Source organism: Chanodichthys erythropterus, chromosome 18, assembly GCF_024489055.1.
Source record: "Chanodichthys erythropterus isolate Z2021 chromosome 18, ASM2448905v1, whole genome shotgun sequence".
Taxonomy (NCBI): domain Eukaryota; kingdom Metazoa; phylum Chordata; class Actinopteri; order Cypriniformes; family Xenocyprididae; genus Chanodichthys; species Chanodichthys erythropterus.
The window spans coordinates 39,673,368-39,700,035 of record NC_090238.1 but is presented as its reverse complement, the minus strand read 5'-3'; the positions used below and the strand labels follow the sequence as shown (position 1 = coordinate 39,700,035).

The 26,668-nt window shown below is 44.0% G+C and overlaps 4 protein-coding genes across 10 annotated transcripts; 2 read left to right on the top strand and 2 right to left on the bottom strand.

Annotated features, from left to right (window-relative positions):
• Window positions 1-418: 418 nt before the first annotated feature.
• Window positions 419-3,734, bottom strand: lrr1 (leucine rich repeat protein 1). Its single transcript, XM_067366852.1, has 5 exons — window positions 3,595-3,734; window positions 3,285-3,461; window positions 3,115-3,213; window positions 911-1,638; window positions 419-835 (listed from the first exon to the last, which is right to left on the bottom strand). Exons 2-5 carry the CDS (start codon window positions 3,447-3,449, stop codon window positions 580-582), a joined length of 1,248 nt encoding a protein of 415 aa, XP_067222953.1. The 5' UTR covers window positions 3,450-3,461; window positions 3,595-3,734; the 3' UTR covers window positions 419-579.
• A 27-nt stretch (window positions 3,735-3,761) lies between these two features.
• On the top strand, window positions 3,762-9,157 carry klhdc2 (kelch domain containing 2). Of its 3 annotated transcripts, XM_067366850.1 has the most exons (15): window positions 3,829-3,991; window positions 4,506-4,589; window positions 5,218-5,440; window positions 5,509-5,594; window positions 5,666-5,783; window positions 5,866-5,978; window positions 6,055-6,136; window positions 6,207-6,290; window positions 6,368-6,448; window positions 6,527-6,585; window positions 6,665-6,774; window positions 6,840-6,912; window positions 8,448-8,535; window positions 8,889-8,941; window positions 9,020-9,157. In XM_067366850.1, the coding sequence occupies exons 3-15, from the start codon at window positions 5,222-5,224 to the stop codon at window positions 9,129-9,131; spliced, it is 1,278 nt and encodes a 425-aa protein (XP_067222951.1). In that variant the 5' UTR covers window positions 3,829-3,991; window positions 4,506-4,589; window positions 5,218-5,221; the 3' UTR covers window positions 9,132-9,157. The 3 variants fall into 3 exon arrangements, with proteins under 3 accessions (XP_067222952.1, XP_067222951.1, XP_067222950.1); XM_067366851.1 differs by lacking the exon at window positions 4,506-4,589 and having other exon boundaries at window positions 3,762-3,861; XM_067366849.1 differs by lacking the exon at window positions 4,506-4,589 and having other exon boundaries at window positions 3,831-3,991.
• Window positions 9,158-9,168: 11 nt separating this feature from the next.
• On the bottom strand, window positions 9,169-21,862 carry LOC137006226 (ribosome quality control complex subunit NEMF-like). 3 transcript variants are annotated; one of them, XM_067366842.1, is made up of 32 exons: window positions 21,651-21,862; window positions 21,504-21,572; window positions 21,155-21,257; window positions 20,948-21,073; window positions 20,676-20,830; window positions 20,287-20,354; window positions 20,108-20,194; window positions 19,956-20,029; window positions 19,802-19,872; window positions 19,645-19,720; window positions 19,076-19,216; window positions 16,655-16,863; window positions 16,382-16,573; window positions 16,248-16,311; window positions 16,088-16,176; window positions 15,904-16,007; window positions 15,760-15,822; window positions 13,584-13,696; window positions 13,453-13,510; window positions 13,319-13,377; window positions 13,121-13,238; window positions 12,832-13,036; window positions 12,717-12,759; window positions 12,593-12,642; window positions 12,383-12,515; window positions 12,223-12,300; window positions 11,980-12,150; window positions 11,861-11,893; window positions 10,206-10,309; window positions 10,077-10,120; window positions 9,918-9,997; window positions 9,169-9,838 (listed from the first exon to the last, which is right to left on the bottom strand). In XM_067366842.1, the coding sequence occupies exons 1-32, from the start codon at window positions 21,707-21,709 to the stop codon at window positions 9,761-9,763; spliced, it is 3,117 nt and encodes a 1,038-aa protein (XP_067222943.1). In that variant the 5' UTR covers window positions 21,710-21,862; the 3' UTR covers window positions 9,169-9,760. The 3 variants fall into 3 exon arrangements, with proteins under 3 accessions (XP_067222943.1, XP_067222942.1, XP_067222944.1); XM_067366841.1 differs by having other exon boundaries at window positions 9,700-9,838; window positions 12,832-13,238; XM_067366843.1 differs by lacking the exons at window positions 9,169-9,838; window positions 9,918-9,997; window positions 10,077-10,120; window positions 10,206-10,309; window positions 11,861-11,893 and having other exon boundaries at window positions 12,011-12,150; window positions 12,383-12,513; window positions 12,832-13,238.
• LOC137006228 (MAPK/MAK/MRK overlapping kinase-like) lies at window positions 21,817-26,576 on the top strand. 3 transcript variants are annotated; one of them, XM_067366848.1, is made up of 12 exons: window positions 21,817-21,901; window positions 22,526-22,640; window positions 23,142-23,231; window positions 23,308-23,378; window positions 23,458-23,536; window positions 23,642-23,690; window positions 23,997-24,175; window positions 24,246-24,347; window positions 24,502-24,675; window positions 24,789-24,903; window positions 25,443-25,634; window positions 25,736-26,576. In XM_067366848.1, the coding sequence occupies exons 2-12, from the start codon at window positions 22,573-22,575 to the stop codon at window positions 25,805-25,807; spliced, it is 1,191 nt and encodes a 396-aa protein (XP_067222949.1). In that variant the 5' UTR covers window positions 21,817-21,901; window positions 22,526-22,572; the 3' UTR covers window positions 25,808-26,576. The 3 variants fall into 3 exon arrangements, with proteins under 3 accessions (XP_067222949.1, XP_067222947.1, XP_067222948.1); XM_067366846.1 differs by lacking the exon at window positions 21,817-21,901 and adding an exon at window positions 22,071-22,193; XM_067366847.1 differs by lacking the exon at window positions 21,817-21,901 and adding an exon at window positions 22,315-22,449.
• Window positions 26,577-26,668: the final 92 nt, after the last annotated feature.

Below are 26,668 nucleotides of genomic sequence, written 5' to 3'. Positions count from 1 at the left end.
TTGAAGTGAGGCTCTACAGTGATCTGTCACGACACATTCAAGAGCCACAAAATAGTATTTATTGTTTAAATTTCTTTAAATATGACAATTTGAAATTTGAGAATTAGTTTGAAATCAAAAGTACCTTGTCTTGTCTGTCGACGTGTTTTCAGTGTCCTCTGCGACGTATTTTTCACTGCGTGAGAACATGATGTGTGGCGTGAGAGGTGCATGGCTCGTCAGACGTAGCAACAGTAACTAAAGGAGGCGGGTCTTTGCGAACGGTCAATTAATGACAAATTTCATTTTTGGGTGAACGAGCCCTTCAATAAAACAGAGATTGACCTTGATTGAGATTAAAAAAAGAAAAAGTTTGATTGAAATACAGATATGAAGAAATATAGGTGTGAAATCATTTGAATCTTGTTTCTATGTTTTGATAACTTTTATTTGTTTCACAAAGCATTTGCAGGAATTCAAAGTTATTTTCCACAAAACTCATGAAAAAAAAGGTAAAAGAATAAACACACAAACACTGAAAACACGCAGCCGCGCTCACTGTGACCTGAAGCTAGATCTCACACGGCGAGCGGAAGCTGGTCATCTCAGGTCGCGCTGCACACAGCTGTCCATGAACTCGCAGTAACACATGAGGGAGCAGAAGTGCTTCTGCACCGGAGCCTCGGTGCCGCCCATGTTGTCCACCAGAACCACGGTGTGAGACACCAGGTGCAGGTTCATGCTGACGGCCGTCTGGATGAAGGAGTTCACACACGATCGGCCGCAGTCGCACGCTTTACAGAAGTCCAGCTCGTCACACACCTGATAGGGCACGAGGTGAGGGCCGTGCGGGATTCTGCCAGAGAGAACACAAACACATATTAGCAACAGCGTGTGACATCAGCAGACCCGTATCTGTCCGGACGCTCACCTGAGGTCGACCACAGCGCGTGACGTCAGCTCCTGCAGCGTCAGCGGGAACGTGAGCCGGATCGTGTGCTCCAGAGCGTTGGCTTGAGTAAACGGGTTACCAAACAGGTCCAAGTTCTCCAGGCACAGATTTCTGAAGCCAGCAGGAAGTACGGAGAGCTGGTTATGAGCGGCGGACAGGAAGCGCAGCTTCGAGAGCCGGCCGATGTGAAACGGGAGCCGTGTCAGTTTGTTATCGTCCAGTTTGAGGTTGACCAGGTGCCGCAGCTGGCAGAAGCGAGCGGGCAGGACCGTCAGCTGGTTCTGGCTCAGGTCCAGATGCTGTAGCGACGTCTGAAGAGTGGACGCACACAGGGCGTCACTGAAGCTCTCCAGGTGGTTGTTGTGAAGGATGAGCTCGGCGAGGCAGCTCAAGTCCCCGATGGTGGACGGCAGCTTCTTGATGTGGTTGTTGCTGAGGTCCAGCCGGCGCAGCGCCCGCAGCGTCAGCATGCGCATGTCCACCCGCGACAGTCTGCAGTACGACACCTGCAGCTGCTCCAGGGAATACGGGAAGCTGGCCGTGAGCGGATAATCCTTCTTAGACAGAATGCTGAGCTTCTTCTTGGGTTTCTCCACGTCGCGGGCGCGGGCCGGGCCGAGGGCGGACAGCGAGAGGGAGTCCGTGTCACTTCCTCTGTGTGCCAGTCGGGCGGCCGAGAGGAAGTTCTTCAAGCTGCTGGTGTCGGCCTGTGTGACACACAAAAATCAATTGTGGAAGACGATCATATCTTTAGCATCAGAAGCAGGTCTGTAGGAACTAGAGCGACGCCGCTGAATATTCCCTCGGCTTCTGTGAATCAGGTCAGATTACTGCCAATCACAGTCGACGGAGTTTACACTTCATGACACAATATGATTAGATGATAAACAAGTAATAATTATTTTCACAGAAAGTCAGTCTGTTTCAAGCTGTGTCACAGATGCTGGTTGATGCAATTAATGGAACATTTTAAATGGAAATTCCCTTATTTTATATCAAAGTATCTGATTTAAAGAAGAAATATAGATTCACAAAAAGCCAGATCAAAACCCTTTACATTAGAGTCATCAACTCTGTCCTATATCATCAGTTTGCTGGTTTCAAGACTAAAAAACAAAACAGTAACTGCACTTTGGATTGACTGTATGATGCAGAAGCTCTTCAGAGGTGTCGACATTTATTTAAAGGATTAGTTCACTTCAGAATTAAATTTTTCTGATAATTTACTCTCCCCCATGTCATCTAAGATGTTCATGTCTTTCTTTCTTCAGTGGAAAAGAAATGAAGGTTTTTGATGAAAACATTCCAGGATTTTTCTCCATATAGTGGACTTCACTGGGGTTCAACGGGTTGAAGGTCCAAATGTCAGTTTCAGTGCAGCTTCAAAGAGCTCTACATGATCCCAGACGAGGAATAAGAGTCTTATCTAGAGAAACCATCAACCATTTTCTAAAAAAATAAACATTATATACTTTTTAACCACAAATGATCGTCTTGCTCTGCTCTATAACGTTTCTGCTTGTTTGCAATGCAATTGTAAATAAATATCTGGTGTTTGAATAAGTACAGCGTTTTCTGTGATGCTCCACACATTACCTGATCATGTTGGAAAGGTCACGTGTGACGTAGGCGGAAGTACTGTGGAAAAACTCATTTTCTATCTCATTTTCTCCTCAAACTTCAAAATTGCCCGACAACGTTTATCTTTATTTGTAAAGGCCGTTTGACTTAGTCTTTGATGTTCACTTTGTAAACACTGGATCGGTACTTCCACCTACGTCACGCATGACCTTTCCAACATGATTACGTCACGAGTGGAGCATCACAGAGCAGAGCAAGATGTGGTTAAAAAGTATATAATGATTATTTTTTTAGAAAATGTCTAATGGTTTCTCTAGATAAGACTCTTATTTCTCGTCTGGGATCATGTAGAGCTCTTTGAAGCTGCACTGAAACTGACATTTGGACCTTCAACCTGTTGAAGAATGATGTCGCCGTCTACGGACGAGTCATAGATCTCTCGGAATTCATCAAAAATATCTTAATTTGTGTTCTGAAGATCTTACGGGTGTGGAACGACATGAGGGTGAGTAATTAATGACAGAAATTTCCTTTTGTGTGAACCAACCCTTTACAATGATGACGGCTCAAGACTCTCCAGCAGAAATAAGGCTCATCTTTACTTTACTCAGGCAGATGTCGATCGCAGGCTCCTTCAGGCGAACCGTGGCTTTGCCTTCTTCCACAAACCAGGTGAAGAACTTCTCAATGTTCTCCTTCAGCTGCAGAGGAAACAAACACAGATTCAGGACATGGAAAGAGGGTTCATGGTGAAAGAAGGAGAAAGTCTCGCCTTGTATTTGGAGCCGCTCCGGTCTTTGGCGGTGCAGATCAGCAGATACAGACTGTCCACGTGCTTCCCGATGGATAACACCGCGCGGCGGGATCTGCCGTTATTCTTCAGTCCGAATGTCGGTAACATCCGATTAACAACCTCCACATCACACTGCAGCTTCATCTTCAGAGCCTCCTACGATCATAACATGATATTACTCAGTATTTCGCTTTAAAAAGGAGACATTTCTCCATCAAATATCATCAACACTGCGCTGATCGCGGAGACTAACTGAGGAAAATAAACTCTGACTGAAAATAAAACGAACCTGAAGTTCTGAGGCGCTGCGCTTCTTCCGTTCAAAATCGGCTAATCAGCAAACCAGCAGATCCATATCACAACTTCAGCCGAAACTCACAACGACTGATTAAAATAACCAATCCTGGAGCACAAAATCGCGTTTAAAACATCTCGCTTAAAAATGTTTCATGTTTCATCTGTTACGTAACGCGCGCTTCCGAGTGTCGCACATGCGCAGTGAACATTGACCGACCTCACTAATATGGCGGCGTAATTTTACCAGAGGATATTTCCGGTGAGGCCTTTTTCTGCATCAAAGTAGTTTTAATTCATACGAGCAGCGCTACTCATGACAGCAATCTCCCCTCCATGACTCTCCGCTCGTGTATCGCGCAGAAGTGACAGCATTACTGGTTTCAGCTCGTGTGAGTAGCTTTCTGTCATTACACTGTAGCTGTGAGCGCGCATCAGCTGCTCCATCAAAACAACACGACGGCATGAGCGCGCGTGAATGATTAGTGAAGATAATTGACTCGATTCGATTTATAATGCAACTGAATATTATCAATGAAACGGATTATTTAATCTGTGGTCATACTGACAGAACATATGAAGCTCTATAGGGGCGTTTATCCATATTGTAAATATATGAAACATATTTGACGTGATCTTTCTGTAATAACGGTGTGCACTTGTGCTTCTGAGGGCCAAATTACCTCGCTTAAACAGAGACAAGACAACCGACTAGTGAGGATATTTTACTGGTTTTGCACATGTTTTGGTGGTTTAACAAAATCAATGGAAGTCTATGAGATGTCCTCATTAATATAGTGTGTGTGAGAGCCTGCAGATGATGGACATTAAAGGATTAGTTCACTTTCAAATTAAAATTTCCTGATAATTTACTCATCCAAGATGTTCATGTCTTTCTTTCTTCAGTGGAAAAGAAATTAAGGAAAACATTCCAGGATTTTTCTCCATATAGTGGACTTCACTGGGGTTCAACGGGTTGAAGGTCCAAATGTCAGTTTCAGTGCAGCTTCAAAGAGCTCTACATGATCCCAGACGAGGAATAAGAGTCTCATCTAGAGAAACCATCAGACATTTACTAAAAAAGATAACAATTATATACTTTTTAACCACAAATGCTCGTCTTGCACTGCTCTGTAACGTTTCTGCTTGTTTGCAATGCAATTGTAAATAAAGATCTGCTGTTTGAATAAGTGCAGCGTTTTCTGTGATGCTCCACGCATGACGTAATCATGTTGGAAAGGTCACGTGTGATGTAGGCGGAAGTACCGATCCAGTGTTTACAAAGTGAACGTCAAAGACTAAGTCAAACGCCGTTTGCAAAAAAAGGTAAAACGATGTCGGACGATTTTGAAGTTGGAGGAGAAAATGATGGAGAGTTTTTCGCTCTAACACGGTACTTCCTCTTACGTCATGTGACCTTTCCAACATGATTACGTAATGCATGGAGCATCACAGAGCAGTGCAAGACGAGCATTTGTGGCTAAAAAGTATATAATATTTATTTTTCATTTCTGTTCGACTGAAGAAAAGACATGAACATCTTGGAGTAAATTATCAGGAAATTTTAATTTGAAAGTGAACTAATCCTTTAAGTAGATGCTTCATTGTTTCATTGTAGTGACATGGAAGAAGATCTTGTACAGAACATGGAGGATGAGGATGATGAAGATGAGGACGAGAGGGTCTTTGAGTGGGATGCGGGAGATGAGGAGGACGCAGACTTCGACTGGCTGCAGGAGGAGCAGGAGGAGGCGTTTGCGTCCAGAGCGAGTCCAGCGGAGCGCAGCGGTCACATCGCCGTCACCGACGGCTGCTGCATGTTCGTCTGGGGAGGATACAAGGTCCGTCATCCGTCACAACACATTTCTATTGCTGTTACTTTTTACAGATAACTTTATCATTTTATCAGAATGCAGATGCAGAAGCTACTGAATTTACTGACTTGTACTTGCCGAAGAATGAAATCTGGATCTACAACATGGAGACAGGAAGATGGTAAGTTCCTCGGAGCGTCTCACGGGTCGAAGCACGAGCGCTTCCGCTGCTAACGTTATTTGCGTCCGCAGGCGAATGAAGCGTTCGGAGGGCGAGGTGCCGAACTCGATGTCGGGCAGCTGCGGCTCCAGCGTGGACGGCGTTCTGTACGTGTTCGGCGGACACCAGGCCCGAGGAAACACTAACACAGTGAGGCTTTCTAATGGTCCTACAGCGAGCTTCAACACGAGCCACGGATGTTGATTTCTGCTCTGTGGGATTTCTCCTGCAGGTCTATCGTCTGCCGCTGAGAGCGACTGTGCTCCGCTGGGAGAAGATGAGAGGTCTGACGGGCCTGGCGCCGACCTGCAAGGACAAGCTGGGCTGTTGGGTTCACAGAAACAGGTGTGTGTTCATCAGCCGCTTCACACTCCGGTCAGACGGCGGGTGGATCTCATCAGTTCTGTCTCTGTTTCCGCAGGCTGGTGTATTTCGGCGGATACGGCTACATCGCGCAGCCCGGCCACAGAGGAACGTTTGAACTAGATGAGAACTCGTTCATGGTGAGTCCGTGTTCGTCGGCAGACGTCACTCGTGACACGCATGAGACGCTCAGTTTGTGGTGTTTTTCAGGGCAATCACGCAGGGCGAGGCTGGAACAATCACATACACATTCTGGATCTGGACACGTCGTCGTGGAGCCAGCCAATCACAAAGGTGCGTAACCTGCGATTTGTGATGGTGTTGCGGCAGAAGCCGTGCGATGCGCTCAAACGCTGTGTGTGTCCGTACAGGGAACCGCTCCGACGCCGCGGGCCGCTCACGCCTGCGCCACCATCGGGAACAGAGGCTTTGTGTTCGGAGGCCGTTACATGGTGTGTGTGCTTCACTTCCACCAGTGAAGATCCGTTTGTCACAGTTGTTTTGTGTTCTAATGCTGTTTTTGCTCACAGGATCATCGTCTGAACGATCTGCACTGCATCAATCTGGACACGTGGGAATGGAGTGAGATGTGCGTTTATTCACTGACATCTGATAAAACAGTCTTTCGCTCAGCCGTGACGGCGATCTAAAGCTTGTACTGGTTTCAGGTGTGTTCCTCAACACGGTCCCGTGGGACGCTCCTGGCACTCGCTCACGCCGGTGTCACCTGATCATCTCTTCCTGTTCGGCGGCTTCACGACTGACAGAGAAACTCTGAGTGAGTGACGCAGACACACGTTCATCTGTCACTGAACACAGGCTTCATCAGTGTGTGTTTTGCAGGCGACGCCTGGCTGTACTGCGTCAGCGCGAACGAGTGGAGGCCGTTTGATCACGAGCACACCGATCGACCCAGGTGACACTCCTTCGTCTTCTGTGTTGTCACGTTATCAAATTACTCTTTTCAGCTAGTATGCGTTACTTTTAAATTATCTGAAATATGAGTTCCTTTTTTTCCCATGTATTGACTGACAGCTTTAATGTCCTCATGTTGAGAGAATCGTAAGTGCAGACGTGTCGTGTGTGAACATGACGATTATTGTAGTTCTAGACTAAATGTGAGCATTTACTCTTCTCACTTGCACAAACACAGAGTCAGTAGTCCTCATAAATAAAAACGGTGTTGCACAAACCTGCAATAATTAAATGAAACAAATACACTTTCCCCCGGTTTCACAGACAAGGCTTAAGCTAGTCCTAGACTAAAATGCATGTTTGAGCTGTTTTAACTGAAAGTAACTTGTACTGACATATCTTAAAATATGCCAGAGCCATTGTTTTGTCTCAAGATGCACACCAGCAATGTTTTTTTCTAGTATACTTTTATAAAAGCTACTTAAATATCCTAAATGAACTAAGGCTTAATCCTGGCCTAGGCTAAGCCCTATCTGTGAAACCGGGCCCCAGTGTATTTTATCTCACTTTATAAACCAGTGTCTTTGCTGCTGACCTTGGATCCAAATCAACCATACTATTTAGCATATTTGTGATCAGCCTGAGGCTAATTCATTTCAGGGCTTTAACATTTGCCAAAAATATATAAATATATAACTTTTTTTATTAAAAACAAACAAACAAGCAAGCCCAACCCAGGTGAGAAAAAGTAACACAAAAGTATTGTAACACATTACTTTCCATAAAAAGTAAGTAATGCAATTATTTACATTGTAGGGAGTAACACAGTATTGTAACACATTACTTTTCATAAATAGTAACCAACACAGTTACTCCCTAAAAAGTAATGCAATATTGTAACATTTTAAAGTAACAGTTACTTTTTAGGGAGTAACGCAGTATTGTAACATTAATTTTCATATAAAGTAAATGTGTAACAATTAGTTTTAGGAAGTAATGCAATATTGTAACACGTTACTTTTTATGAAAAGTAAGTAACAGTTGTTTTTTAGGGAGTAACGCAGTATTGTAACATTATTTTAAACTAAGTTACTTTTTAGTGATTAACAGTATTGTAACATTAATTTTCATAAAAAGTAAATAGTTTTAGGGAGTAACGCAATATTGTAACATTATTTTAAAGTAAGTTACTTTTTAGTGAATAACGCAGTATTGTAAAATTAATTTTCATAAAAAGTAAATGCATAACAATTAGTTTTAGGGAGTAACGCAATATTGTAACATTTTAAAGTAACAGTTACTTTTTAGTGAGTAACAGTATTGTAACATTAATTTTCATAAAAAGTAATTAAGTAACGCAATTAGTTACTTTTTAGGGAGTAATGCAATATTGTAACATTTTAAAGTAACAATTAGTTTTTAGGGAGTAACGCAGTATTGTAACGCATTTCTTTTAAAAGTAACTTTCTCCAACACCGGTCACTGATGATCCTCATGTTTAGCCTCGCTCTTCCTGTTTTCATGTGTTTCCTGCAGACTGTGGCACACGGCGTGTTTAGGTGCAGACGGGGAAGTGTTTGTGTTCGGAGGATGTGCAAATAATCTTCTCTCCCAACAGCAAGCGGTGAGCAAAATATCAATATAATTAGAAAAATGCTACTAATGTATGGCTTGATGAGACCTGATGCATGAAGCCGGTTTCAGTTCCTGACCAGGTGAGTTTGAGATTAGTTTGAGCAAACTCTGGATCTGTGTTGACAGTGTTTATAGGGAGTGCTGTGAGCTGCTGAACCTGATCTAAACCAGGCAGGGTTTGTCAACTCCAGAGCCAGTGCGGAGAAAACAAACGTTTAGCTGTAGTTTGGGACAGACTGAAACACAAGACCATCTCAGTGTAGAACAAAATCACTTAAAATCAGTCTCACTGCTATATTTAATCTGAGTCTAAATACTTGTTTCTTTCAATTGTTTTCACAGGCTCATAGCAACGAATTATTGGTTTTCACGGTTCAGCCCAAATCGTTGGTCAGGTGAGTAAATTTCCCAGAGCGTCATGCTTACCTGCTTCCGTTACGTCCGGGTGTTGATTGTTCCGTGTGGATGTTCAGGCTCTGTACAGATGTGGCCGTCCAGCACCAGAAACAGCTGGAGCACATGTGGGACGTCCTGCCCAAAGCCCTGCTCCATCGGCTCCAGCAGAGAACCATGGGAGATTCCTAGAGGACAATCACATGAAATCTGTGCCGCAGAGACTTTTATGACGGGCTCATTATTGTATCTCATAATGGATTGGGAAAGTGAGACTTCAATCTCATGTAGCAGAAAGATGATTTATTCCGCCGGACAATACGACGACGACGCCCGAATTGATTTCAACGTTTTCAGATACATTTATTATTAACGCCACATCTACATTAAAAACATGTCACCATCAAATACTGGTCAGTGGTCTTTATTGGTCGTCACAATTTCTAACAAAATTCCCCAATTGTAAGAATACAATCAACACTGTGCAAAAAAAACTACCAACATTTGGGGAATGGAACTGAAATCTGTTTTCCAAACCCACTGCTTCACACATTTACTGAAATTCTTTGACAAATTCCCATGATTCATCACAACGATGCAGATTTGTACAAAAAGCCAAAATGTTGTATTGATGTGTTTTTTTGTTGTTTTTTCCAACATGGAAAATAAATGGAGCTGTGTTCACATTTATACTGTAATTTTTATTTATTTATTAAATGCAGAGAGTTGATGAGGGAAAATTATTAGCGTCTAAAAAACCCAAAGCTCAGTCATAAAATACAGTCTTTCATAAGGCCATTCTGGGATGCGCTCCTCCCACTTCACTTCTTCTTCACTGCTAAGAGGTTCGGCGCAGACACCTTGACTTTCCCAGGCATGTTCCTGGACAGATCCGTGTCCTGTAAAACAGCAGCGGCGTTACGTCACCTGACTGATTGTGTCCAGTGATCAGAGGCATGAAACATGAGCTTCAAATACCTTCACGCTTCTGAACAAGTCTTTCTCTCGCGCGCTGGCGTCTTTCCCTCGCATGAAGCTCAACACGGCCGTACGGGCAGCTGCGGACACACACCACACTCGTTACACTCTTCTACACACACTGACAGCATTAAAGTCCTACATAAACACAGTCTTTACCTTTCCCCTTTTTCTGAGTCCCTGGAGTTAATTTCACTTTGTACCTGCAGTCAAGACAGGGCAGGTTAAGATGATTCTGCTTATTTATTCTTGTGAATCACTGTTAAATACTGAACCCTGAACACACACTTGTAGTTTGAGAGCGCCATGTATGGAGCGCAAACGGGAACGGCGAACATCAACACATCATCCGGATGGGGCAGACCGGTCAGCGAGTCCAGAATAGAACAGTCCTGATCCACAACAACACAATGAAAATCAAACATTTGAACACAAATATCCATAGATAAAGCTGAGTTATATGTCATAATTCATGAGAGAGTGATCATGCTCAGATCGATCTCAAATGAACTGAGAGCAGCTGCAGGAAGTCTGAATTCTCCTTCCTGTTTGTTGTCTACCTTTTAGGGCTGCACCATTATTTGAAATTAAACCAATTAAAGCTGTGATTATTCTATGCGCAGCTTCTCAGTGAAGCACGGCTCTGCGATCATCTGAACGCCAGAGGGCGCTCTCGCGCAGAAACTCCAGATATTCCCCGCCGCAGAAGTGCGATATAACGTTTGAAACACTTTGATTAAACACACGACTGCGACAATATATGGATCATCCTAGTCCTTCAAGCCTTCTGTTTTTTCATGATAATAAAGTATAGGCTATTTATACTTCAATGCTAATCAACAAAGTCTTTATCAAATGTCCCCGTTTTACAGCTCCTTCAAAACAACCCACAGATACATTGCAAAAACGCCCCACCATCATACAGCACTGTTGGTTATCGGAGTAATCGTGCAGTGATTATATTCACCACTAGAGGGGGCAGTGCCGCTCCATGAAGAACGTAACCTGGACCAGAGCAGAGCGCCATTATCCTCAAATATCAAAATAAAAATCTGTTTAAAGGTAGTAACATACGAACTATTCATGTTAAATTAGAGTAATCCTGTTAGTATGTGTTTTATAACCGGGCCTCAACACGGTGCGCGATTGTTTTCAACGCAATTTCCATACACACATCTGAACTATATCACATGGTGAAGGTACACAAATAAATAATACACTTACTTAATATAAACTTACTTTGTGCTTAAAATGAGTCTAAAATGCTAAATAATAGTTAAAAGTAAAAAAAAAATATATAATTTCTGTATAAAGTAAAAACAGCTTGTGAAAATGAAAATATTAATTTCAATGTCAAATGTTAAAAAATATTTGTTAAATGCCATTTTATTTATCTTAGATTTTATTTTTCTAATGTGCTTTTGTAAAGTCAACAGGCATATTGTTTTACAATGGTTACTATTAATAGTGTTTTGACAAATCTTATTTTAGACGAATATCCTCATAAACTAAATCATAATAATTTTTAATGTAATAATATAAGGAAACCACAACAATTAAAAAACAAAAACATTAAAAAATCTATTGTCCCCGGATTTAAATTAATGAATAACAAATGAGATTTTGGTGATATTCCGGACACTCAAATAGGAAATGTCCCCAGTTTCCATGTCAGAAATCTGGTCACAGTCTAGAATCCTGTGAAATAATGCCTCATTCTGTGTACGAGGATGTTTTCAAACGCTCAGCTGATGTTACGAACTGAGTTTGGAGTAAAAACACATTATTAAATGTTGTCTTTTGTTGGACAAGAGCTTCATAAATGCTTCTCATGAGCGACGGAGCGGCACTACTGACCACAGGGCCGCATTAAATAAATCGGTTTCATAATCGCACTGAGCCGAAGCGGTTTAATTTCGAGCAGCCCTACTTCCTTCACTCACCTCGGCGGCAGGATTGTCCACGTCCTCCGTCTCCTGCAACACATGACCACAACTCAGTAACTCGAAAACAGAATATCACAGAGAAACACATTTATAATATTTCAATCAATCTGTCGGACCTTGGCGTCTGGATCTTCAGCAGCGTCGGCGTCTTCGTTGGTCCGGCTGCTGTTTTCGGCTCTGGGTTTCACGGCAGGTTTCTGATGAGGCTGAGGCTTCTTCACCGGCTCTTCTTTCATTTTCCCTTTCTTGCCCTTCTTTACCTTCTCCTCCTTACTGGATCCTGCGGACTGTTTTCATCATGTGTGAATGACCCGGACACTTCACTGCCGGTTCGTGATGTTATATGTGACAGTACTGACCCCCAATAACTTCATCATCATCTCCCGGTCCTCTTCATCCTGGTCTTTGTATTTGTCCTTCATCTTCTTCAGTTTGTTCTGAGAGAGACAGAGAAAGCAGACATGACACGCATCAGCTGACTCACTTCACGTGACTGTATTTTGACGGCAGGTTCGTCACCTTCTGTCCTCTCTTCAGCGGCGGATTGGCCGCTCCGTTCTTGCGCTCCGTCACGCTGTGAGTCTCCGGCTCTTTGGTGTCGTTTTCCTCCGGATCGTCCGCGTTCTCCTGCTTCTGCTTCTTCTTCATGTCTCTAAAGACAGCGACAGCTTTAGTTCATCTAGTCATGCGGATCTAACCGAAGCTCTGGCTGTGTTTGCACCGTCTCACCTGCGCTGTTTGGCCGTCAGGTGCTTTTTGCCTTGAGCGTCTGCGTTCACCTGCAGGACAGACCAAACTTTAACCATCACCACATTTAACTGAGATGGTGTCATGTGATGTGTCGGTCACACACCTGATGCGAATCGTCCTGCTTGAAGGCGTCACTCTGAAGAGTCCTGCGGAGAGAGACAGACGGACTCAAGCGATGGTCCCGTCACATGACTCAAACACAGACAAACCTCCGTCACCTGTTGGGCTGCAGGTGTGACAGCGAGATGCTCGTGTCTGGGAAGCTGATCTGATCGTCCTCGGCCGGCGGTTCGTCCGGCGCGCTGCACGTTTGTTCGGCTTCATCCTCGTCTCTGGTGTTTGCACACGTCAGCTGCTCTTCCTCCTCTGCCGCCGGCCGGCTGGACTCTTCCTCCTCCTCTCCCTCGCTCCCGCTGTCCTCACCTGAGACGCAATCAAGCACAACACACCGTGTTTGAACAGGTTTGAGAATGAGCAGAGATGAACGATGATGTTCACAAACGACACCTAAGAGTTCGTCTCCTTCCTCCAGAAGGTCTGCGGTGCTGGACGCCACGTCCTCTTCCTCGTCCAGGGTTTTCATCTTCCTTTCTCCACGATGCCTAAAAACACTCTCATCGTCGACCTACAACCGCAGATGAAGAGAGTCCTGATTACGATCACATGATAACTCACAGATCTGACGTGACGTCACAGCGTCTTTACCTTGAACAGGAACCCGAAGCCCATGATCAGATACGATGGAGGCAAAAAGTTTTTCTTCCCTGTGGAAAAGCCATACAACACATTAATCTCCTCCATATACTGACACTGACCTCGTCTGCTGATGTGACACTGACCTCTGATCATGAAGCTGCCAGTGGTCAGATATTCTCCGGTCGGAGCCGTCTTGGACACCTGTAGGGAATAAATCACATGAGCGTCAGATGTAACCCTCCTCTGCCTGTCCGTGTGGAGCTGCGGCGCTCACCTGATGATGGTGGACCCACCAGGCGCTGGTGATGACCTTAGCGTCCCACGCCGCGCTGTAGCACACGGCCATCGTCCCGGCCTCGGTCAGCGTGCGGGGAGGAACCGGATCACCTGAGGAGGCACAGCTCGTTCAGATTCATTTCATGACACTCCTGCCAGCGACCGCTGACTTAAGAACAGGTACCGCCACTAATTCTCCATTCCAGTTTCGATCCCACAGCTAAAACTACTAACCCAAATAAATATAGTATGGCAAAGATAAAAATTAAATAAAGTGTAAAATAATGTAAAATAACTCTGCATAGACTTAAGTATCCTTATTAATTATTCCTTATTTAAGTTACAAAAGTGATTCAGTCAAGAGCAGTGAGTGATTTTTTCATTATTGTCGTTTGTTGTTTGATTAACATTAAAAACAGCGGCAGGAATATTAGGCTGCTGTCACTTTAAGAGCGATGCACTGATCTAATATACTGAAAACTGTTTACGTTCTCTTAACACATAACCGCCTGTTTACTAGGATACTCCCTATTTTGTGCTTTTCTTTCCATTCACTTTTTGTACCTGATGAATTACGACGATGTTTTTAGGAGTTTAAGCGCTGGATCTTTATTGTAATTGTTATATTTTCCAAGGATCATCATTCTCTCCTAAAAGTGATCGACAGACCAAACCATTAGTCGTAGAGGCTTGAATCTTTGAGGGCTGGTAGTACTCACACCGTCTACAACCTCACCAAGGCTTGCCCCGATCTGACTGAAGGGGGCGCTACAGCGGTCAAAAGTGTGAAGTCGCGCATAACTCTTAAACCGTTAGGCGTAGACTCAAGTGTCTTATATCGTTGGAATCCTTGGCTCAAGATGGGACAAAATGTTTAGGCATTTTAGATTTTTTGAAAAACCTACTTTTGCAAACTAGTCTTAGCTTTTTGGCCCAATCGGAACCAAACCAGTGCAGCAAGATTCTCCGGAGTCTGATTGTCAATAATTATCAAAAAAAGCCCCTAAGGGCCGCCAAAATGTTCGAAGTGAGACACTTTTACTAAACATGGCTATAACTCGTGAACAGACTGAGATATCTGCACCAAATTCAGCACATTATGGCAACGAAAGCAGACTGCGGGGTTGGCTCACGTCGGCAGCGTCTGTGTCCACAGTTGCCCTGACACACCAAACCGACGCTCGACAGCAGCACGTCCCTTCTGCGCCTGCGTAACATGAAATGCCTTTCTGAACCAGCAGGTGGCAGTAGCTGAACAGCCAATCAGGGGTGTGTTTCCCGAAAGCATCGTTGGTGAACCATGGCCGTAAGTACCATTGAACTCTATTGGTAAAGACCGAACTTGTGACCATAGTTCGCTTCGGGAAACATGCCCCTGAATGATCAGATGGCCCGACGGACCGACGAGCTCTAACGCCGATTCAACATTTCGAATTGGTCAAAAAAAGCAGATGAGGACCAACTTCAGCCGACGGTGCGAAACACACTGAGAAAACTTAGTTGGCCGACAAACAAAAACTGCCGGACGGCCGACGTCAGCTTGATGTTCCTGCCTTAAGAGCTCATTCTGTGGTCACATGAAAAAGAACACAGTGACTGGCCACTTGGTGGCGCTATAACAGGAAAAAAGATATGAAAATGGCTGAAACTACTTCACTGTTAGTAGATTGGAGGCAGATCAGAATGAAAGTCGCTGGGCCTGTTTGACTCACGGCTCTAGAGGCCTGTGGGAAATTTGAAAATCGTTTTTTCACGTGTGTAAAGAATCGTATATCATGAGATTTTTCGCACACGCCCACGACATTCATACCACATGGTAGAGCTCCTCATTCTGAGCAACTTTGCCTCCAGAACCGCCACTGTCCATCCAATCGTTCGGTAAATACTGGAGATTATTTAAAAAAACAACTTTGGCTAACTAGTCCTAAGTTTTTGGCTCAACCTCGATAACTGTTAAAAAGCTTTATAAACCTTATATTTCCTATGACTGAGATGTTACAGGCTTGCTCATTACATCATAACACCTTATAATGCATGTGATTAAAAGCCTTAAAGTGCTTGAACCCGATAACTGCTGCTCGAAGCTACATTGTTTGTTTTGGTTTACTTCAGGTTCACTCTCTGAAACATCAGATGGAGGTCACTCAACACATTCACAGCATTGGGTTCCTCACCAGACGGGTTCTTGATCACGCAGCTCGTGGCTCCGTGCAGATCCGCGTGAACGTAAACGTCCCCTGAGAAAACACAACGCGTCAGAGAAACCGAGCATCATGGGAAACCCTGCACCGCTCAGAGCCGATGAAGGCCGGTCTGACCTGCTCTCAGGTAGCGCTTGACGATCATCTCGTTCTGCTGCTGGTCTCGTCCGGCGATGATCAGGTAGTTCTCGGAGCTGACGAACCACAGGAACTTCTCAAACCTGCCCAGAACGGTGCTGGATTAGAGAAACACACGCTTGCTCGTAAAAGGACGTTTAGACGGACGGATGTTTGGCTTTACCAGTAGACCTTCCTGGCTTTCTGGATGCTGGTCACCGTCTGCACCTCTTTCAGTGTCTGTTTGGTCTTTTTCTCAGCAGATTTGAAGGCCTTGAATCGAGACAGACAGACATTCAACAAACCAGCAGCCAGTCAAGAACACAAGTCACGTCTCCGCTCACCTTCTGCGCCGCTTCCACGGTTTTCTGCTCTTTTTTGGCCGCGCTTCTCTTGCTGTCGTAGTACCTGTCGAGAGATTCATATTCCCGTAAATGTTACTCAGCATCTGCTCACAGTTTTCACTCCCACAACTCACTTCTTTGCATTGGCGTAAGCCGAGAGATTCAGATCCACGTCCACTAGAACAGGCTTGTCCTTCTCCAGTTTTCCTTTCTGTCCTTTCTCTTTGCTCTTACTCTTCTTCCCCTTTAGCGCCTCCGATCCCTCCGCAGCCTTTCTGGCATCCGTGTCTTCAGCCTCTCCGTCCTCTGAACCAACATAAGGGTTTCTGAAAGGCAAGCGATGATGGAGTCAAGTCAAAACAACATGAAGAAGTGTGATGCGATCAAGTGTTGCACACGCGTCTCACTTGAGCAGCATGGTCATGTGATTGCTCTGCAGCTTGAGCTCTTTGATGGCGCAGGCCACGGGGTCGCCGGCCGCTTGAGCTTCCTTCACGATCTGAGCGATCTCGGCCCAGTCCACCTGATTGGCCAGCGCACTGCGCACCACCTGCAGCGCTCGCTCCACCGTCTGCAGGTTCATCTCCACCAGCTCGCCCTTCAGCCGGTCCACCTCCTGCAGCACGACACGCACACGCTCATGACAAACTGACTCTGATCAACACATTCAACATCAACACACAATAGAGCTGATGCCAGTCAAAGGAAATTCAAATTAATCTCTGCAAAGCAGAGGAAACACAAGCTTTTATATGTATTTACGCCGACTGTTGCTCAGAGGGACACGAATGACTTTGACCTGCAGTTACAAATGCATAAATAATGTTTTGATGTTTTAAACATGAAACGTCGAACGCAGATTCGTTCTGTCTTAATGAAAGAGTCATTGAATCATTCATGCCCAGAGATGCAAAACAGTCCTGAGGCTTTCTTTGGAACTATTTTCTTGGGCGAAATAGAGCAAAAACAGGCAATATTGTGTCTAAACTTTAAGTCACTTAATATTAACTTATTGTTTATTGAACTGTTGTATGAAATCGAAATCATATTTGTAATATTTGGAGAAAAAAATGTCACTATTCATGTAATATTAACTATTTTAAAAGGTTAGTTCACCCAAAAATGATATTTCTGTCATTAATTACTCCATCATGTCGTTCCACACCCGTAAGACCTTCATTCATCTTCAGAACACAAATTAAGATATTTTTGATGAAATCCGAGAGACTCGTCCATAGACAGCAATATAATCAACAATTTCAAGGTCCAGAAAGGAACTAAAGACATCGTTAAAACAGTCATGTGACTGCAGTGCTTCAACCTTAATGTTATGAAGAGACGAGAATACTGTTTGTGCGCAAAAACAAAACAAAAATAACCACTTTATTCAACAATATCTTCATTATCTTACTCAGGTGACGCAGTGAAGGTTTTTGTGTTTAAGTCTGAATGTCGGCTCAGTATTGGCCAAAGCTGATCATGTGATCAGCACGATGCACGCGTGTGATGCTGACGCAGGATCCCACCAATAATGAGTCGAACCTGGAAGCGCTGGACGTAAACAACATATGAGAATGACACAGAAGAGAAGAGATTGTTGAATAAAGTGGTTATTTTAGTTTTGTTTTTGCGCACAAAAAGTATTCTCGTCTCTTCATAACATTAAAGGGATAGTTCACCCAAAAATGAAAATGTGATGTTTATCTGCTTACCCCCAGTGCATTAAAGATGTAGTTGACTTTTTTTCTTCAGTCGAACGCAAATTATGATTTTTAACTGCAACCGCTGCCGTCTGTCAGTCAAATAATAGCAGTAGATGGGAACTTCAACTATAAGAGTGAATAAAACTTGCTTAGACAGATCAAAATTAAACCCTGCGGCTCGTGACGACACATTAATGTCCTCAGGCACGAAACGATCGGTTTGTGCGAGAAACCGAACAGTATTTATATCATTTTTTACCTCTAATACACCACTATGTCCAACTTCATTCAGCTTCCTGTTAGTGAGGTCAAAAAGCGCGTTGTGAAGACGGAAGTGATGTCTCGCCCATATACTTCAGTGAGCGCGAGACATCACTTCCGCTGTCAGAGCGCGATCAGACCTCACTAACCGGAAGCTGAACGAAGTTGGACATAGTGGTGTATTAGAGGTAAAAAATTATATAAATACTGTTCGGTTTCTCGCACAAACCGATCGTTTCGTGTCTTAGGACATTAATGTGTCGTCACGAGCCGCAGGGTTTAAATTGGATTTGTCTATGGAAGTTTTTTCGACTCTTATTGTTCAAGTTCCCAATCACTGCTATTATTTGACTGACAGACGGCAGCGGTTGTAGTTAAAAATCATAATTTGCGTTCGACTGAAGAAAAAAAGTCACCTACATCTTGGATGCTCTGGGGGTAAGCAGATAAACATCACATTTTCATTTTTGGGTGAACTATCCCTTTAAGGTTGAACCACTGCAGTCACATGACTGTTTTAACGATGTCTTTAGTTCCTTTCTGGACCTTGAAAGTGTTGATTATATTGCTGTCTATGGACGAGTCTCTCGGATTTCATCAAAAATATCTTAACTTGTGTTCTGAAGATGAACGAAGGTTCATCGGGTGTGGAACGACATGAGCTTTATTAATAATATAATTTTTGGGTGAACTAACGCTTTAACTGATATAAATATTAAAGACATACATGAGTATTTTTACTCTTAAATGCATTTGAATAGATTAAAATCACGCAATGAAAGCGTCACTTAATGAATTAGTTAATTAAAATGATGGTTTAATGGCCATTTCTGCCGTGTGCCAGTATGTGTGTAAGTGAGTGACCTGTAGCTGATGAAGCGCCTCCAGCCGCTGCTCATGATCGCGTCTGACGTTCTCCAGCTTCTTCAGCGCGTGTTTCTCCTGCTGCAGCGCTTTCATGTCCAACTTCTGACTCTCCATCTTAGAGAAGAACTCATCCACGGCCTGGGACCAACACACATTTGGTTTGTGAATGCCTAAACTTATAAGCGCCACACAAATTAATACAAGTGTAAAAGATAAACCATCAAATTATTTTAGTACTCGCCCTTCAGAGACTGCATATCTTCCACAAGACAAAATAATAACAATTCACATCAATGTCCATCCTGCTGGTTCTGCGTAACGTGTGTTTGCTCGTGTAAAGCTGTGATCAAGTCGCTCAGTCGTCCTGATGGATCTCAGCGTCATACGGACACTGCAGGAAGAGCTCAGATCCTCTCAGGACAAACAAGAGACTCGAGACACGCCATCAGAAGCGTCATGTGATTATTGAGTCTTGTGGACGAGACGTAAACGTTTATGATTCCTCTTCTTTTTAATGATTAATTTATCTTGCAAACGTATGAACGTGTTTCAAACCCGCTACAAACCTTGTTAAAAGACTCAAACTCAACATAGCGGCTTTTTGCATGTTGGCAAAAGAGGAACGGATGAAATTCTTCATACCTGTGAAACAAAAGAGCGATTAATAACTGCATGTGACAGCTTATCAACAACATGATGGAATATGAGCTCGGAGGATCATACATCAGCAGCTCTTCCTGGGACTGATCCGGACACATGCTCGGCTTCTTCTCGCTGTTCTGGATGATGAAGCCCTTGAAGCGGTCAGACAGAAACAGAGCAGCGGTCAGAAAACCATCGAGACACGGAGAAGGAAGCTGTTCTGGCTCTCGCTCACCCTTCCACTGAAGTCGGCCGTTTTCTCCATGTAATCTTCAGCCATCTGTAAAGCCTCCATGATTTTAGAAATTGCTGCAAAGAAACAAAATGATTCCTTCTGGATTCTTCCACAGGAGAGCATAACAACACTGATGAGCAGGAATCATTTACCCTGAGCGATTTCAAACTGCTCGACTTTACAGAAGCCCGGCAGCCCGACGGCCATGAGACAGTGTTCGATGAGCGACCCGCCGTACGCTGCACACACACACACACACACACACACATCATCAGTGCGAGTAAAGCGTGAGAAAGCATGTGACAGCTGAATAATGATGCGTTAGACATACGCAGATGAGGATTCAGAACCCGTTTGATTTGCTCTCCGCTCTGAGCTTCAGACAGGATCTCTGTGAGTCTGAGGAGAGAAACACACGCCAGTTCAGCACATCAGTGTGTTAGTGTGTGAGCTAAATTGTGTCATGTGATGCAGTCGCCACCAACGTGTGACTCTTCTTATTAAATGATTTATTACTGTGTTTCGGTAGTGACAAATTTGGGGAGATGAAAAATATTCCAAAACTTTCTGAAAATAAAAAATGAGAAATAAATGCACGATTACTAGAAATGTGTAGCTTTGATATTATATAATTTGCAAACATGGAAAAAGACTCTGAACTGACTATGAACCAGTTCTGCAGAATGACCCGTATATGTGCTTGTGTCATGTGACCTGTACCTGTCCAGATGGATGAGCGGCTCCACGGGTCTGGCGTTCTCTACAGGGTATCTCTCTCTCACCGCGATCTTCACGTCCACATCCTCGGCCTCGGCCGTACGGAAGCGGAGCAGATTCAGGATAGTGAACTGATGGTCCGTCAGGATGATGTTCCCCTGAGAACACACACACACACACACACACACACACACACACACACACACACACAGTTACTCTCACATGAGCAGATTCAGCACATCTCAGTGTCCATGATGAAGGTAACGCAGTCTTACGCGGTCGTACAGCTCCAGGATCAGATGATACGCCGCCTCGTCGGAGCCGAACTGCATGTCCACGATCCTGTCCACACCGAGCTGCTTCACGTGCACCAGCCTCCTGGACTTCAGGTGCTTTCGGCACTGACGGATCGACACAAACACTCAGTGACATCAGTTCTGCAGTCATGACAGTAATCACATCAGTCTGCGGCGGAAGCTGACCTTCATGGCGAATCCAGACGGCATCATGTTCTTGGGCCAGTCGAACTCCGTCAGGTGAATCCTGATGCCAGACTCGATCAGCAGCACCGACTTACAGTCTGGCCTGAGCAGACATCACATGACATCTCAGGGTCACATGCGTGCCACATTATGAACATCATCTGCATCTTATTATATTTAATATCACACATTTACACCATCATACTGTACTTTAATTCTACATCTTCAACGTGTGTGTGTGTGTGAGTGAGTGTGTGTGAGTGTGTGTGTGTGAGTGAGTGTGTGTGAGTGTGTGTGTGTGAGAGAGAGAGTGTATAGGTGTGTGTGTGTATATGTGTGTATGACTCACTTCTGCAGCTTGATCAGGTATGTTTTAGTGTCGATGTCATAGATGTTGTTGACTCTCATCCCGACACATCTGCACAGATAATCACATTATTAATCACACAGTGACGTACACACATGATCGCGTCACTAAAGCGACTTCACTTCTTACTTTGCGTTGATTTCTGCGATCACTGCTCTGATATCCACTGTATTAAACCTGCTCTTCATGATTAAATATTATTATTAATACTACTAATTACGGCAACAAACTCTGAGTTCACACATCTGACACACGACGCTTCCGCGCTGCTTGTGCGCATGCGCATCTGTCTTTGTACGGAAGCCTGTTTTCGTTTTTACTGGATCGAAGAGTAAATACAATAATAATGTTGCACAATGGAAGAGAAATCAAATAGAAAGGTATTTAAACATAGTAATACTAAAAATACTACTACTAAAAATAATATTACTAATAATAATCATGATGATAATAATAATAAAACAGATGTAAACGTGACGCGGTGATGCGACAGCTGTTCATATTGATGATCGAGAAAGATGATCAGCGGGAAAATGATCCGCAGTGAATTCAGATCAATTCTGCAGTTATTCAGGCTTCATTCGACACGAAACGCGTTCATGTGAGAAACTGAATGTGCTGAAATGAGTCTCGCGCGAGCGGAGAGCAGGACTCGTGTGTTTTCACACAGAGGTGAGAATCTGTCGTTAATGTCGATGATGATGATGATGGTCGATAGTGATCGTTGAAGAGCGCGTGACCTCCGGCTGCAGGTCAGAGTTCAAACGCACGCCGTTGCCATGGAGACCGGTGGCGGCTGCGCGACTCGCGCTGGAGCTCCGCTGATCAGTGTCATATCTGTGTCATAAACGCGTGGATTTTCAGTTAAAACAAGAAATAAATCTATGGTTGTTGCTGACATGCGCCGTCTCCATCTGAGGAATGAACAGTAAGACTGTTGTGTTGTGTGTGTGTGTGTGTGTGTGTGTGTGCGTGTGTGTGTGTCTGATCTCGCTGTGCTGTAGATTACAGAGTCATCAGGAAGATCGGAGAGGGAACTTTCTCTGAGGTGATGAAGGTCCAGAGCCTGAAGGACGGGAAACACTACGCCTGTAAAACCATGAAACAGACCATCGCGAGGTATGACGTCACCAGGCACTGGCCGCGACCTTGAGGTCACGTGTTCAACCCTAATATAAAATCACACAGGAGAAAATGTGTGTTTGTGTGTGTGTGTGAGAGAGAGTGTGTGTTTCACAGACATGTAAATGAGCATCTGTTTTCTGCTGATCCTCTGTCTCATTCGTCCTGCTGCTGACATGATCCAAATTATTTTATGTTGAATGTGATGAGATTATGATGATTGTGATTGTGATGATTAAGATTATGATTGTGATTATGATCATGATGATTATGATTGTGATGAATATGATGATGATGATTATGATGATGATTGTGGTGATGATGATGATTGTGATTATGATTATTGTAATGATTGTGATAATTGTGACTATGATTGTGATTATAATGATTGTGATTATGATGATTGTGATGATTGTAATGATTGTGAAGATGATCATGATGATTATGATTGTGATGATGATTATGATGATGATTGTGATTATTGTGATGATCTGTCAGTGTGGATCAGGCTCACGGTCTCAGGGAGGTTCAAGCCATGAAGCGCTTGAGTCCTCATCCCAACATCCTCCAGCTTCACGAGCTCATCTAGTGAGTATTTACTTCAGTATCAACTCAGTGAATGAATATAATATCAGCTGAACTGATCACAGGCTCTGGTTCACAGCGATAAAGACACTGGGACTCTGTCGCTGATATGCGAGCTCATGGAAATGAACATATACGAGTTCATCAAAGGTGTGTTTGTGCGTCAGATGCTTCATGTTTGAATATGAATCCCACAGAAGGAATACGCTGGTTATATTTCCTCTTCCAGGGCGGCAACATCCGGTGTCTGAGAGCAAAGCCAAGCACTACATGTATCAGCTGTGCCGGTCTCTGGATCACATGCACAGGTGACGCTCGCAACCGTTCACACACTCTTCAGCTTCCTGTGTGTGTGTGTGTGTGTGTGTGTGTGTGACGTTAATGACGCTGTTCCGTTCTTTTTCTAAACGCAGCCATGGAATATTCCACAGAGATGTGAAGCCGGAGAACATCTTGATCAAAGTAAGTCAAGGGTTAAACTCTCTCACTAACAAGTGTGTACTTGAACACAGGAGATCGTCACAATGCAAGTGAATTTGATCTTAACCTCGCTGTACTCTAAATGAGCGCTAAAACACGCCCGTATGAGGGCTTTACGCTCCATCATTCCATTGTCATTCCCAGCGAACATGATGCTCTAAAGCAAGATCCTCCAGTGCAGCGATCCTCTGAGCTTTCATCTGCGTCTTTAACCTCACAGCTAGTTTATCTTACACGGGTTAGATGCACAAACTCTCACTCACAGCGTCTGATGTCTCTTCCTGACAGAATGACGTGCTGAAGCTGGCGGACTTCGGCTCCTGCAGGAGCATCTACTCCAAACCTCCTCACACCGAGTACATCTCCACCCGCTGGTACCGCGCGCCGGAGTGTCTGCTGACCGACGGACACTACTCTCAGAAGATGGACATGTGGAGTGCTGGATGCGTCTTCTTTGAAATCCTCAGGTACTTCTGTTCTTGTGTTCCTGTCTTGAATTGTCATTATATTCTAACTGTCCGTTTCCATGTCTTGTAGTTTGAGCCCTTTATTCCCCGGACGTAACGAGTTAGACCAGGTCAACAAGATCCATGATGTGTTGGGAACGCCGGACGGAACGCTGCTGCAAAAGTTCAAACAGTGAGATCTGAACAACACCACAACATATAGTCACATATACTGATTCCCTCAGACACAACATCGTTACGGTACAGCGACTTGAAATGGTATATTGGGTAAAACGGATGACATCACGGTTCTCTGCCGTCATGTGACTGTGGTTTTGTGTGTGAAGGTCTCGTGCGATGCGCTTCGATTTCCCACCTCGCAAAGGCTGCGGGATCTCTCAGCTGGTTCCTCACTGTTCTGCAGCCGGCCTGTCTCTGCTGCACCAGATGTTGACCTATGACCCCGAGGAGCGCATCAGCGCCCGCGCAGCACTGCAGCACCCCTGCTTCAGAGAGATGCGGTCAGCACAGCACACACTCTTATTCTGTAACGGTTTGACAGGTTCATCACCTGATCGGTCTGTACCTTCATGAAAGATGAGTCAGGATGTGTTCAGCTCTCGCTCTGTTGTAGGGTGGCGGAGAGGAAAGCAGCGAGTCTGCGGAAGGCGGTGGGAGCGGCGGACGGAGAGTCCAGCGGGACGTCTGTGGATCAGCTGTGGCGTCTCGCACGGCAGGGCAGAAGACAGGTGACACTTCATGTTCTTAATAAAGGCAAACAGAAATCCTTTGCAAGATATTAACAATGCACCTGTGTTCACCTGCACATGTGTTCAGAAGTGTAGAAAGAGCATTTCCAATAATTCAAGTTAAACTGAAGCACTAGTGATTAATGAACTCTCACAAGAAGATAATCAGAAAGATGCACAGCATAAACAATTTTACAACATTTTGTCTGCGTGAGATTCTCCAGCTTTGTTGTTGTTGAGCTGTTAAAGCTCCTCCCTCTTCTGGAAATGGGGCGGGAGCAGCAGCTAATTTGCATTTAAAGGGACACACACAAAAACGGCGTGTTTTTGCTCACACCCAAATAGAGGCAAATTTGACAAGCTATAATAAATGATCTGTGGGGGATTTTGAGCTGAAACTTCACACACACATTCTGGAGACACCAGAGACTGATATTACATCTTGAGAAAGAGGAATTATAGGTTAGGATTAGATGTATAGGTTATAGGTTAATCAGATGTCTCGACAGTGTTGCCTCTTCTCGACTTCCTGTCTGCAGCATCTCAAGCACGCCGGCGAGCCGCTCAGTCGACGAAACGCCTCTCATTTCCCTCTGGAGCTGCCTAAACTCAACGTTGTGGTCCCGACACCAAAAATCCCGTACCCGGTGTCCAGCTTCCCGGCCCTGGCGGTTTCTCACCGCGGCTCTCTGCCTGCCATCACAAAAAAGTGCCACTCACGTCTGAGCAAAGTAATCGCTTTTAGAGCAGAACACTGAGTAGAATTATCTAATCCAGATTAAAATCCTGTTTGCATCTGTCATCTGAATCTCTTTTCTTCTGGTGTAAAAAGCCCAAAGAGGAGCCACACCATTTCAAGAGCTACTTCATGCCTCCGCTGGAGCGCCACCCGCAGGACTACTGATGTCAGCAAGCCACGCCCCCTGAACCCGCAGGACTACTGATGTCAGCAAGCCACGCCCCCTGAACACGCAGGACTACTGATGTCAGCAAGCCACACCCCCGAACCCAGAGGACCAATGCAAGTAATGGCATGTCTGCAGGATGGGTTTATATCAATGTTGTTTTGAACAGACTGAAAATGTCAACATTTCCATTTCACATAATAAAATAAAGTTCTTTGAACACACAGAAACATGTAGTTTCCAAACCAAAACAAGCTAATATTTGCATGGGATCTCAAATCACATGATTACTTGATTACATTTTGTTTCAGATTCTATAAAAAATGGATGCAGCTTAAATCTAAAGCAGCAGACTTTCATTCTTCATCATTTAACCCAAAGCAGACTCTGAACGAGACCAATCAGTGCCATTCGTTTCTGTTCTTCCCGCTCTTATTATTACGCTCTATATTTCCAGAGATGCTTCCGGCTCACAGCAGCTTAATGAATATTATTGGATAAAAGTTCATTAGGATCATAATAAAGGGGTTTTACTTTACACTTGTTCAAAGTGTCATGTTTAGACATCATAAATTAGTATTGCTTTAAAATGATACCATAACCATCACTAATGAACACAAATCAGTCTGAACCACACTGGGAAGATTTACATGAATGCATTTTTGCATGAAATTTACCAAGCTCTGTGAACAATAACAATCAGCATAAATAAAAGTTAGCTTTAAAAAGAGCATCAAATAAATGATCTTTTCAAAAGGTTATGAAAGCTGGTTTGACCTACTGAAGTTCTGGAGTTTCTCAAAAACATGTTTCAGTTCTTCTGTACCATGGTAAAAAGGCACAAACCCTAGTAAAAGAAA